The following is a 13297-nucleotide window of genomic DNA, read 5'->3' as shown; positions in this document are numbered from 1 at the left end:
GGGTTGGGGGGGGGGGATCTAGATTTTTATCAACAAATACTTTTTTATTGTTTTCTAGTTTTGTCTAGACACAACAAACCAATAAATACTTTGAATCTATTAATAATACTTCAGGACAAATAATAAAATTAGACACGAAAACCTTCAGGTTCATTTAGAGCTTAGAATCCGCTTCTTTTTAATTTTATTCTGGTGTTCCCACTGAATGGGTAATTTCCAAGTGACCCTCCATGCAAAGATGGCAATGCCCGATTTACAACGATATCTTTAGTCTGGGCAAGTATCAGGCCCGTAGCCAGGGGGGTGCAGGGGGACAGGTGCACCCCCCTTTCATCTGAAAGGGGGGTGCAATGACGACATTATAGTGATATACTCAAGTACATTTGTTACTAAGCACATAGTTTTAATAGTGTATAAATTATTAAATCACTTATTAAGTGAAATGGGTCTCTTGGCACTTCCCAATTGCCGCGTCTCATTGTACATTGGACTATTTAAAATTTTAATTTGATTCTAAAAGTCGTCTTCATATACCAGAGTTATCTGCTTCTTACTGTATATCATATCCCGGATAATTTTTTTGTACCAGTTGACTTCGTTCAAATCTTTGTTGTGATGTAAGGAGCGTTCTCCCGCAAGTTTATTAACTTAGATTTCACTCCACAATTGGGAATATCGGCATATTTACTCTCAGCTGAAAACTTTAGAATTGTGGATATCGAGATCAATGTTTTTTTATTTATATCAAGATTAATTAGTTTGTACCCTGGAAATTAAGTGTATAAAATTCAACAATCCGAACAGCAGATCAGATTGCCGAGACATTTTGAAATTTTGCTGGCGTAATCCTGCAGGGATATCCAAAAGAGAGGATTAACAATAAGATCAAAAGTTTCCACAATGGATATTGAGATTAAGCGACCGGGATTGCGGGTCTCCAATTCTAAAGTTTTCAGTTATGTATTTAGAATAGTTATGGGTTACCTGGATCAGAACCTGGTTTCAACTCAGAGATAAAACCGGAAACACCATCCTTCACAGGTTAGTTACTTCCGGTTTAAAATAAAGGGAGTGTTCTTGAGAAATGATTTGGGAGGAAATTAAAAAATAGGCTGAAGAATGAATTGGAAAATAGGATTAAGAATAAATTGAAAAATAGGATTTAGAATAAATTGAAAAAATAGGATTAAGAATAACTTGAAAAATAGGATTTAGAATAAATTGAAAAAATATGATTAAGAATAAATTGGAAAAGGACAGGAGTGTGAATTAATGGAAGAAAAAAGAAAGAATTAATTGAAAAAAAGAGAAAGAATTAATTTAAATAAAAAACAAGAGAAAGAATTAATTGAAAAAGTATTGATTGTATATAAAAAAAGAATGTACTCGAAAAAGAACAGGAGAAAGAATTATTTGAAATAATTAAATAAAAGTTAGAATTAAGGGAAAGGATTGAAAACAGAAATTGATCAAATCAAACGAATTCAGAATTTGATTTAAGAACTAATGACTGATGAACTGAAAAGTAATGATAAAGTTTTGTTTTTCTAATAATCAAGTTGAAGTTGATTGATCTGATTGAGTTTCTGTTCCAAGTTATAAATTGTAGGGTTGGATAAAGTTCTGGATTGATTTTTACAAGGACGGAGTTCTCCGGGGATACTTTAATACAGGGGAGGGAATATTCAGGCTTAAATATATACATGGTAAACCTCAACACTATACAAACCTTTATTATAGGTTTAATTGGTTTCATGTTTTCTAGGTTCCCAAGGTTTTGAGAACACTGTATACACGGAACCTGACAAGATAGCTCCAGGTTTATCAAATTCATTCCAAGATTTTGGAGGGTCAAGATATTCAGAAACTCCGGGTATCATTGAATCAACTAATGTGGATCAAGGAAGCTTGAGCAAATTCTCCAGTTCTCAACCATACGTTTCTCTGGGCGGGAGCAGACGGTTTTCTGATTCTCTGAACCCTGATCCTAGCTCCGGGTCCCAGGACGGAGAAACGATCCACGTTGGACCGGAGGAGTTTGCGTCAATTACTGGAGGAAAATTTACCTCAAACGATGATTTCGGTTTAAAACCTTCCAGTTTCTCCGGGTCCGATTTATCCGGTGTTGGTTTGAAGAATGGGATAAGCATGGAATCGAGTTTGGGTTCAAATTTTATGTCTCGCCTCGAGGGCGGGTTCAGGTAAAGAAGTTATTTGAATTTATTTAGAAATTACTTTCTTCAATTATGCAGATAATATTTACAGGCTTTTAAGTCGGAAAACCCTTATATAACATATAAAACTACATTTTATAAATGTCATCTGAAGCAACTGATAACTCTAACTCCACTAACTCCAATTTTGAAATTTTTCAACTTTTGCTATTTGCAACCTTATTTTGTAAACTATTAATATTTTAAATTTCTACTAGAAAAAAGTGTCAAAGTTTAACTTAAAAGATTAAAAAAGTCGAATTTGAGACGAGTAGTCAGATCCGCTCCTTTTATCATGAAAATTATTATTTATTTGAAGATCTCCATTTAAAAAATGTTAAACTAATTTTGATTTGTATCAGATATTCGAGTATTCCTGAGCCTAGTTTCTCTTCAAGTTTACCCTCGGACGGAGACGGATATCGGGTTGTGAACGAGTTTAGCTCCGGGGATGATTCTAAACTGTATACTCCCAGTAGTTTCAGGAACATAGAGAATGCGGACGGAAACTCAACATTGTTAGAAACAGAAGTAGAAGCATCAATAAGGTTCGACTTTTTCCCTTTTAAAAGTATTTTAACTTTTTTATATTCTCTTACAGAGAGAACCTGAAAACTGTGAAATAGGAAGACGACATCAAAGCAATATTTTAAGTGTATTTGATGTTATTACAAAGCAAATAGTTTTACTTGAAGCTTACAAATCAGTTATGAAGTGTAATGGTCTATGCACACTGCACAGTGCACAATAGCTGTATTAAAATGTAACGGTCTATGCACACTGCACAATAGCTGTATTAAAGTGTAACGGTCTATGCATACTGCACAATAGCTGTATTAAAATGTAACGGTCTATGCACTCTGCACAATAGCTGTATTAAAGTGTAACGGTCTATGCACACTGCACAATAGCTGTATTAAAGTGTAATGGTCTATGCACACTGCACAATAGCTGAATTAAAGTGTAATGGTCTATGCACACTGCACAATAGCTGTATTAAAGTGTAATGGTCTATGCACACTGCACAATAGCTGTATCTCCTCTTCCATAAACCATTTAGAATCACAACATGGATCTCCCTTGTCTTCATCTTCCATACTTCTCCAGTTTTTACTGTACTTCGACATTTTAAAAAGAACCATATATTTGATTGTTTGATTGTTTAGAACTGCAAAAAAAAGTTTAAATAGCTATGTGTCAAGAAAAAAAATCTATTTTATATCAATAATTTGACTGCCTGTCCCAAGTTTTATATCAATAATTAGACTGCCTGCCCCGAGCACCCCGAGTCCTTGATTGATGCCCTAGCAGCGCTTTCGAAGGACTTGATTCTTTGCTACAAACTCAAATTTTCTAATCCCTATATCTTTGCCCCCGATAGTGTAAACATTTAATATTTCAAACTTATTATTTTATTTGATCTTACAGATTTCATAGTTTGAAATATCTGAGGTCTTCGACGTTGGGTTGCAAGGATATATGGAGTAGACAATTAGAGTTTGTTACAAAGACTTAATTTCTTTCTAGACTCTGATTTTTAATCCCTATTTCTTTGCAACCCAATATTATAGAACTTTGATATTTTAAACTATGAATTCTGTGTGATCAAATATTATAAGTTTGAAATATCAAAGGTTTATATCATCAGGTCGCAAAGATATAGGAATAATAAAAACTTGCGTTTGTGGCAAAAACTCAATTTCTTTGAGTTCTAAAGATCTGATAATAAGATATCGTCCTAACCTTATCCGCAGGCCGGAAGGAAACCCAATCTAAACTGTAATATTTAATAATAACGAATACTATGAGCGCTGTATATTGTACTGCACATGGTCCCCACCAGGGGGGATGATAGTTCTCTACCTGTGTGCTCAGTTAGCTGTACTGTACACTTACAACTGTTTATTTATATTGATATACTATAGGTTAGGCCAGAATCAACTTATAATAAACAAATATGCAGTACGCTCTCGGTATAGTTGATGGCCTATACAATTAGTAAGGGATTAGCGTACATCATCACCCTATACACTTTAACCTCGTTGGTCCCCACATTGCAGTTTTCAATTTTGATTCAAGCTATCTCAACTATATGGACAGGGTTCGCTCAAAAATTTACTAAACAATTTTCCTACGAAAATATCTATTAATAACGGTGAAAGGTTGATCAATCATCATCTCTAAGAATCACGTTTTTGGTTTTCTTGTAATTTATTATAGAATACCTAATTTCATATATTAAATAACTATCTTAAATTAAGCGTGAAGGAGAACTCGACAAAATCCAGGAAAACTTCCATTAAAAGCGCACTCAAGACATTGAAGACGACAAAACTCCCGCGTTTCAGGTTAAAATAGAAATTTCATTGCTACATTAAATACACAACAAACAAACTGAATAATTGTCAAACACTCTATTTTTCTAATCCCAAAATCTTTGACACTTGAAGTCGAGTAAACTTTTGATATTTAAAATTTGGACCATAAATTTTATTAGTATTAATAGTTTGAAATATATCTTTGACCTCAGGCTGCAAAGATATAGAGATTAGATAATAATAATTTGTTGCATGTGTTCAGTTTCTTTTGGAAATCTCGAATCATTATGAAATGATTAGTTTTTTAGTGAAAAAATTAACTTTTGTAGCATTTCGGATGGATTTCTTATTACCAAAACTTTGCTCTTAATTTAAAAATGTAATTGAAAAATAATAATTTTTAAGGGACACACTTTTTGCAAAGCGGCCCAGGCCTTTTTTCTTCCGACAGCGGCTCCAGGATGAAAACAAAAGTCCCACAGTAGATTCGGAGACTGGAGATAAGGATGAGAGTACTTCTCGAGTCCTGGAGGAACCAAAAAATACATGATTTAAACCTTATTTGTCATTTACAACTTCCAGTTTTAATACAGTTAACCCCTAAATAAGCCATGCATCGAAACAATTCATCAAATGTCGTATTCTTCACTTTCTGATAATGGAATGTTGCAGATATTTAGTTTTTTTAATCAAATGATTATAAGGAGCTCTTTAAAACTGTTCCCGCATATTCATGGCTATTTATTTATTTTCGCAAATACTGAAATTTACGTAAAATAGTTAAAACCCCATTAAAAAATTGTCAAGACGAGATTTGATAAATCCTTTCGATGTATGGCTTATTTAGGGTTTAACTGTAATTGAACATAAAGTAAAGATATTTATATAAAAATAAAAATGAAAAGAGAAAAAGTTAAATTTATTGTTAAAGTAAGTGTCCATTCCCTTAGTTTCTAATTTACACAAGACAATTTTTCACAAAACAATAATTCTATAAACGGAGACGGGTTGAGCAAAGCAACCCAGACATCTCCGTGTCCTTGGACTAGAGAGAAAGAGGAAATCCTGTCTCCAGGTCCTGGTTTCTACTGGAGAACAGAGCAAACCTTGTCTCTGTGTTCTACTGGAGATTAGTCCTCGGATAAATCTAATCTAAATCTCCTGCGTTCAACTCGTTTAGATGTCACACTGCAGCGAATATTGAACGGAAAGTTTAACCTAAAATATGTTTTATATAAATCTAAGTGTAATGTCTAGTTCTTAAATCTAAAAACGGTTGAACCCAATGAAAAAATTGAGGAAGAAATGAATGGAGAAAAAAATTAGTCTTTGGCATAAACTCAAAATTTTCTAATTCTAGGCAGCCATATGGTGTAAGTCTTTGATATTTTAAACTTAATTTATAGCTTAAAATATATAATTTATAGTTTAAAATATCTAATTTATAGTTTAAAATATCTAATTTATAGTTTAAAATATCTAATTTATAGTTTAAAATATCTAATTTATAGTTTAAAATATCTAAGGTGATTTTTGCAGTTTTGTAAAAAAAAAGGCAAAACTATAAAAGTCATGACTTCGTTAATTGTGAATACCAAAGGAATTGAGTCTGTGCTACAATCTCAAATATTCAAATCCATTTATATTTGCAACCGGGTGGTTTGATATTTCAAAATTAGATCATTCAATCTAACAGAATTAATAGTTTGAAATAGCTAAGGTCTACGACATTGGTTGTCAAAAATATTGGAATTAGAAAATCAGGATTTGTGGCAAAGACTCAATTTCTTTACATTTTCTGAAAAAGAACCATCATTAAAAATCACACTTTTTGTTCTAGGAAGGTATAAAACCCAACTTTTCCAAACTGTCGTAATCAAATTTTAAACGGATGAAAGTTGACCGGAAAATGACCCGCCTAGCTCACCTGAGAGTCATGCATTTCTGTTGATCGATAGCAAGAGAGTTTCCCTTGACTCTGATATCATTTTCTAGTCTCGCTTTGTTCGAGACCAGATCCAACCTGGCGGCCTCGGCCTCCGTAATCTTCTGGTCGAGCAGGAGGATGGTGTCGTTGATGATCCCGACCTCGTCGACAAGACGGAGATGCGGAGGATCATTGCAGGCCTCGATATCTGGCCTTTGGCTTCGTTTCTTTAGCCTCGTTTGGGCAACCTGCAAAGAAAGATTTGATAGATTTGAAAAGAATATTTGCTTCATATTTTACAGAACCATTGAAACCCAGAAAGGATGAGACTTTAATGGCGACCTAAAACTCTAAAAATATAACTATGTGTTGTCTGTCTTCCATATAAGTTTTTAAATAATTCATCAAATGTTTTGTAAAAGAAAGAAACAAGTTTACGATTGGAATGTACCAAGAGAACGCGGGAAAAACGAATTTCGTACAGTCGTCTCTGAAGTCCCTTTCTTTGTGGGTAATTTTAGTAAATATCTTCGTATTCTGCTATTTACAGAGATCCCTGCATCAATTATTTATCGTTCTTGAACTTATTCCAGGAAATTCAAGTATTTTAACATCAAAAGTTGTCTTTCTCTGTTAGTTTGTCTGTTTGTATGTCCGATCATAACTGTTGAACATCTTGACTGATATGCATCAAATTTTGATTTGGGAACTCGTCAGAACTACGGTGTAATGTTCTTAGTTTGGTTCTAAATTGCATAGTTTAGTTGGTCGACTTAAATGGTTTCCGAAAACTAGTGCCGTAATCAAACAAAATCTAGCTGCCCTTTATATCTTTCAAGTATTTTCACCACCTTTAATCTAGATATAGGAATATGTACCATAGCCCAAAACTTAATACAGGGTATCGTTATGAAAGGTTTGAAACCCGGGTTTATTTTTGTTAAGAATATTGTTTTCTTCAGCTTCTTCATATTCTCCTTTTTTCAAATCTCTTAAACAAAGATATGCTACCAGAGAGTGGAGAATTTGAAGGATCTCTTGGTTAAGTCTAAACTTCCAAGTAGACAGGGATTCACAAAGGAAAAAAGAGATAAGGTTGGGTTTAAACCCTGTAATAAATCTCGTTGCCCTGTATGTGAACAGATGGGAAAGAAAACTGTTGAAGAAGTGATAATCTCCGCTACTGGAGAAAAGATGAGGATTAAGGATAAGCTGACCTGCTCCTCCTCAAATATTATATAAATTATTACATGTAGGACAGAATATTATATAAATTATTACATGTAGGACAAGTGGCCGAGTTTGTCCTTCCCATCCTCAATATATCGGAGAGACAGGGAAAGAGGCTAAAGAAAGGCTGAGGGGTCACAGAGGCACCATTACACAGCTAGGACAAGAAAATACCCAGGCCCCTGTAGGTGTACACTTTCGTGCCCCTGGCCACTCCTATGCAGATTTATCCTTCTTTCCCATAGAGAAGATCAGGTCCAGGGATAGCATGGTCAGGAAGGTCAGGGATCGAGTCATACTACATCCAGAAATTTAACTCAGTGAGGTCAGGACTGAACAAGAAAACATAATGCTAATTGCAATCTTTTTTTTTGAAATGAATTTTGTTTGTTTTAAACTGTATGTATATGTATTACCAACAGTACCTTAAAGTGTTGATCGAATTCATGTATTTGACCGTTTTGTCGACGAATTCTACCCCCCTTCCCCCACTGCATACGCCCATAAACTAGTCAATCCTTTTCCAGTCATTCAATACTCTTCAAAAGAGTAAGGTACGGTTTTCTAATTTTTCTTTTAAATTTATGTGTTTTGACAATATTCATTTTGAAAAATTACATTTTACATAGAAAGATTTTTTATTTTTGTTCTCTTCTTTGTTTGTTTTAGTTGCTGTGTTTGTATTATTTATTTTTATTTTTTGCTTATATCTGTTACATTATAGGACAAACTCCTGATGATGCCAAAGTTTTTGGCGAAATATATCGAGAAGAAAATGATATAATTCTAGTGCTAGAGAGTAGGGTTGGGATTTGTTTAAAAACGATCTAAAGATATATATTCTATTCTCTTTGCTCTTAAATCAAAATCTAAACAATTGTTAGATCCCAAAAAGGAAACACGGGAGTTTTGTTCAACGACACTCTTTTGAATTTAAAAATCTGGAGATTCGGAGAGAAATGTAAACAAAGTCAACTCAGAGCTGGGAACTCTTGTATTGTTGATTTTCGAGATCAATGCTTGAACTCGATCTTTTGTTAATCTGCAGATTAGTTTAATCTTTTTTCGATAGTTTACGTATTTGTACCCTGAAGGAATTACCAAAGATTAAGAATTGATCCTTAATTTAAAAATGCCCACATTAATATTAATATCGAGATCAATGGATAGGGATTATGAGCTTGCAACACAAAAGTTCCCAGCTCAGGTTGAGTTTTGTATATATTGACTCAATATTATTGAGTTTCTTAGTTTATCTTTCTTGTAGTTAACTCACCTTCAGCGGAGCTTGTTTTGCTAGTTTGGTGGAGCGGAGCTGATCAATCAAACCATCCATCTGTAGAATATCTCTCTCCACGAGATGAAGGTGTGAGGTTAGTTTCCCTTGGGTCTCCTGGGTCTCCGAGATCCTTTCCTGGAACTCCTTGTTGGTGTTGGTCCAGTAGTTCAGCATGTCCTTGGAGGAATCACTGATCAATGTATCGATATCCATCCTTAGTCCCTCCGACAATTCTCTGGACTTAATTGAATCTCTGAGATGGGTTTGAGTGTTCTCCTGCCAGGATATCGGGACGGATTCAGACTGTTCCACCCTCTCTATTCCACAGTGAAGGGTGATATCTCCTGCGCTGTTGTGCAGAGAGAAGCAGGTTTGATCAATCAAAAATGCTTCGTCCTTCAGACTTGTATCCTTGTCCAGCTTGGATTTTCTCTCCAAGTTATCATTTAGTTGCCGGTCAACCTTCTCCAACAAGATCTTCATTCGAACCTGATACTTCTTGATGTTTTCAACCTCCTTCTTCAGATTTTTCTCAACCGCATCTTTCACTTGATCAATCCCAACCCTGTTTTCTCTTTCGGAGAGACACGCAAGCGCAACTTTAAGAGGTCGTTTGGCCTGTTGGAACGCATATTCTAAATGTCGTCTTCCCTCCTCGAGGTGCTCCGTCTCCTCCTGCAACCTCTCCGTCTCTCTGACCAACTCCTCCTTCCATTCTCTGATATCTCGAACTCGGTCTCCGAGCTTCGAGTTTACATCAACCTGGGTGATCTGGGTCTTGTTGTTCCTCTCGGAGATGAGGATGTTGGCCTCCGCCCGGATCCTCTCCGCAATATGTCGGGAGGTCTCCGCATTGTGAAAATGATCAAGATTCGAATTAGTCCATTCTGAGTGGGTGTATTGGTTTCCTGTAGATACAGTATTTGGGAGCTTTCCCATGATACTGTGCTCTACTAACCAGTGTATATTGATATAACAAGAGAACTAGATATTATTCGNTTGGGGTCCTTCAAGGTATGGGATATGCTTTATATACAACTCAATATGCAAATATTTCCTTGCTTTCTAGGGATAAAAGAACTCCATACAAAATTATTTGAAAATCTGACAAAATTAAAAAGAATAAAAGATACGATTAAAAAAACTTGTATTATTATCGAAAATCTACATTGATTTTATTTTGGACCTTTTCTAAGATATGTTTACACCAAAAAAAACCGTGTTAGATGAATAACATATGGATTTATAATGAACCCTGGTTAAAGGATATATAAGGATCTATCCTAGAACCTGGATATAGAAGGATCTATCCTGGAACCTGGATATAGAAGGATCTATCCTGGAACCTGGATATAGGAAGATATATCCTGGAACCTGGATATAGGAGGATATATCCTGGAACCTGGATATAGAAGGATATATTCTGGAACCTGGATATGGACGGATAAATCCTGGAACCTGGATATAGAAGGATATATCCTGGAACCTGGATATAGAAGGATATATTCTGAAACCTGGATATAGAAGGATATATCCTGGAACCTGGATATGGAAGGATATATCCTGGAACCTGGATAAAGGAGGATATATCCTGGAACCTGGATATAGAAGGATATATCCTGGAACCTGGATAAAGAAGGATATATCCTGGAACCTGGATAAAGAAGGATATATCTTGGAACCTGGATATAGAAGGATATATCCTGGAACCTGGATATGGAAGGATATATCCTGGAATCTGGATATATAATGATACATCCTGGAACCTGGATATAGGAGGATATATCCTCGAACCTGGCTAAATAAGGATTTATTCTGGAACCTGGATATAGAAGGATATATCCTGTAACCTGGATATAGAAGGATATATCCTGTAACCTGGATATAGAAGGATATATCCTGAAAACTGGATAAAGAAAGATATATCCTGGAACCTGGATATAGGAGGATATATCCTGGAACCTGGATATAGGAGGATATATCCTGGAACCTGGATATAGAAGGATATATCCTGGAACCTGGATATAGGAGGATATATCCTGGAACCTGGATATAGGAGGATATATCCTGGAACCTGGATATAGAAGGATCTATCCTGGAACCTGGATATAGAAGGATATATCCTGGAACCTGGATATAGAAGGATCTATCCTGGAACCTGGATATAGAAGGATATATCCTGGAACCTGGATATAGAAGGATATATCCTGGAACCTGGATAAAGGAGGATATATCCTGGAACCTGGATATAGAAGGATATATCCTGGAACCTGGATATAGAAGGATATATCCTGGAACCTGGATATAGAAGGATATATCGTGGAACCGGGATATAGAAGGATATATCCTGGAACCTGGATATAGAAGGATATATCGTGGAACCAGGATATAGAAGGATATATCGTGGAACCAGGATATAGAAGGATATATCGTGGAACCTGGATATAGAAGGATATATCCTGGAACCTGGATATAGAGGGATATATATTGCATTAAGAAGTATCTATCTTATAACCTGGATATTTCCTCCTCGACTAAGAAAAATGGGAATCACAAAACCTCGAAAAAGAGAATATTTCACGGAACCTCTTCTATTTAAGGGGATCGAGCAGATCCCGGATCTGAATAAGTTCGTGCCACAAATCCCCATATCTTTTAATCCCTATATTTTTGTAACCTTCCAGTGTAAACCTTTGATATTTAAAACTTAGTCTGTTTGATCTGACAGAATGTAGCAAATCTCTGGTAGCATGAAATTCTGTAAACCTGCAGTAAGTTGTATAATATTAACAATCTGTGTTTGTAAACCTATATGTAAAACCATTATTCATTGAAACTGTGTTTCAATTGAATGATTAGCTTAAATCATGGGATATATAATGACGTACATATTAATTGTGCCGTAAATACGGAACATGATTGCCTTAATCATGTGATATAAATAGCAACGTAGGAATTGTAATTACGTCTATTAACTTTAACTAGAAACATATAAACCGAAAATACACTAGTTGATATAGAGAATCTGTGCAAATTACTGCGAGAAAGTAATCATTCCCTGTTGTGATAAACAGGTTGAGGATCGTGAACATTGGTTTGGCATTGATAGTTGTGCACTTGTATCCGTGGAGGGTATTGATAGCTGATCTCACCCATTAGAAGTGGTGTTGATAATTTACAAGATCATGTCCAAGTTCAGGCATTGATAGCTTAAAATCGTGTCCTAGTTGAGACATTGATAGTTTACGAGATCGTTTCCTATAATTGAGGCATTGATAGCTCAAGTTTGTGTCTTAGTTGAGACATTGATAGTTAATTGCTAGTGTCCTTGTTCACATCGATATCTAACGAGATTGCGGTAGTGGCGATGATAGATTAAGAGTTCGTGTCCGGGTTGACATTGATAGTTGACCAGATTGTATCCGGGTTTAAACATTGATAGCAAAGTGAAACTGGATAGTACCTGGAAAGATACAGGTTAGAGAAACTATTCTGGGGTAGGGTATTTACTACAAGAATTCATAGCTTATAATATCAAATGTCTTCGACATGGGATTGCAAAGATATTGGGATTTGAAAATCAGATTTTGTGCAAGAACTCGATTCCCTTAGAAATTAAACCAATAATTGCACATTTTCCTAGTTTTTTGTTTGTTTTTTTCAGAATCATTTTCAGACATGAAAAAATAAAATGGATATACCACGGTATCCCTGCAGTGTTCTAGATTTTTTTATTGCTTAGACATTTAACACTGCAAACCGTGTTGCAAACTTTTTTATACTTTAAAGAAATTTTTTTAATAGTAACACGCAATTTTATGTATAACCGTATAATCATTAATTTATGTTGTCAGTACATAATAAAATCTGGGGGACCTTAAACACAATAGAGAGCAGTACAAATGTACATATTAAACTATTTTGCTAATGTCTAGGGTATGTTAAAAAAAATAGAAATTATGATAATGATAGTGATAAGCTACAATGTTTTACAAAAACGTTTAATTTCTCAAAAATATAAGAAATGTTCTCCCGGAAAATACGCCTTGTTTCTAAACGTAGCTGTTTCTATACGTTGGATTTCTATAAGGTTGACTATATATTAACTGTTGTTAGAGATTAAATTTTTATTTTTTTTCAGGGGCAACGCCGGGCCCTTCAGCTAGTATATACATATACAGTGTTACCCACAAAAGATTCTAATACTAAGTAAAAGAAATAGAGCAGACGCCAATCATTCAGCTGCTTATTTGTTGTTTGACTAAATAAAATTAAGTTTAATATAATCTTAATGTATTATAATAAAAAGTTTTTATTCTCTTCATAGTAC

At 34.9% G+C, this 13297-nt stretch overlaps 2 protein-coding genes across 3 annotated transcripts in view; one reads left to right on the top strand and one right to left on the bottom strand.

The window, feature by feature from the left end:
* The window catches only part of LOC111710917 (uncharacterized), a 14401-nt gene extending 9227 nt beyond the window's left edge, over nucleotides 1–5174 (top strand). For both annotated transcript variants that reach the window (XM_023485128.1, XM_023485118.1), the window contains exons 11-15: nucleotides 969–1041; nucleotides 1766–2201; nucleotides 2576–2761; nucleotides 4475–4561; nucleotides 4937–5174. In XM_023485128.1, the coding sequence (XP_023340896.1) occupies nucleotides 969–1041; nucleotides 1766–2201; nucleotides 2576–2761; nucleotides 4475–4561; nucleotides 4937–5081 (927 nt within the window). In that variant the 3' untranslated portion in view covers nucleotides 5082–5174. The remainder of the gene's footprint in view (nucleotides 1–968; nucleotides 1042–1765; nucleotides 2202–2575; nucleotides 2762–4474; nucleotides 4562–4936) is intronic.
* A 259-nt stretch (nucleotides 5175–5433) lies between these two features.
* Nucleotides 5434–9928, bottom strand: LOC111710911 (tektin-3). Its single transcript, XM_023485107.1, has 3 exons — nucleotides 8965–9928; nucleotides 6459–6706; nucleotides 5434–5749 (listed from the first exon to the last, which is right to left on the bottom strand). The coding sequence occupies exons 1-3, from the start codon at nucleotides 9904–9906 to the stop codon at nucleotides 5662–5664; spliced, it is 1278 nt and encodes a 425-aa protein (XP_023340875.1). The 5' UTR covers nucleotides 9907–9928; the 3' UTR covers nucleotides 5434–5661.
* Between the last annotated feature and the right edge of the window lie 3369 nt (nucleotides 9929–13297).

This window comes from Eurytemora carolleeae, unplaced genomic scaffold (assembly GCF_000591075.1).
Source record: "Eurytemora carolleeae unplaced genomic scaffold, Eaff_2.0 scaffold32, whole genome shotgun sequence".
Lineage (NCBI taxonomy): Eukaryota > Metazoa > Arthropoda > Copepoda > Calanoida > Temoridae > Eurytemora > Eurytemora carolleeae.
Note: the sequence above shows the minus strand (reverse complement) of the source record. Positions and strands in the feature narration are given on the sequence as shown.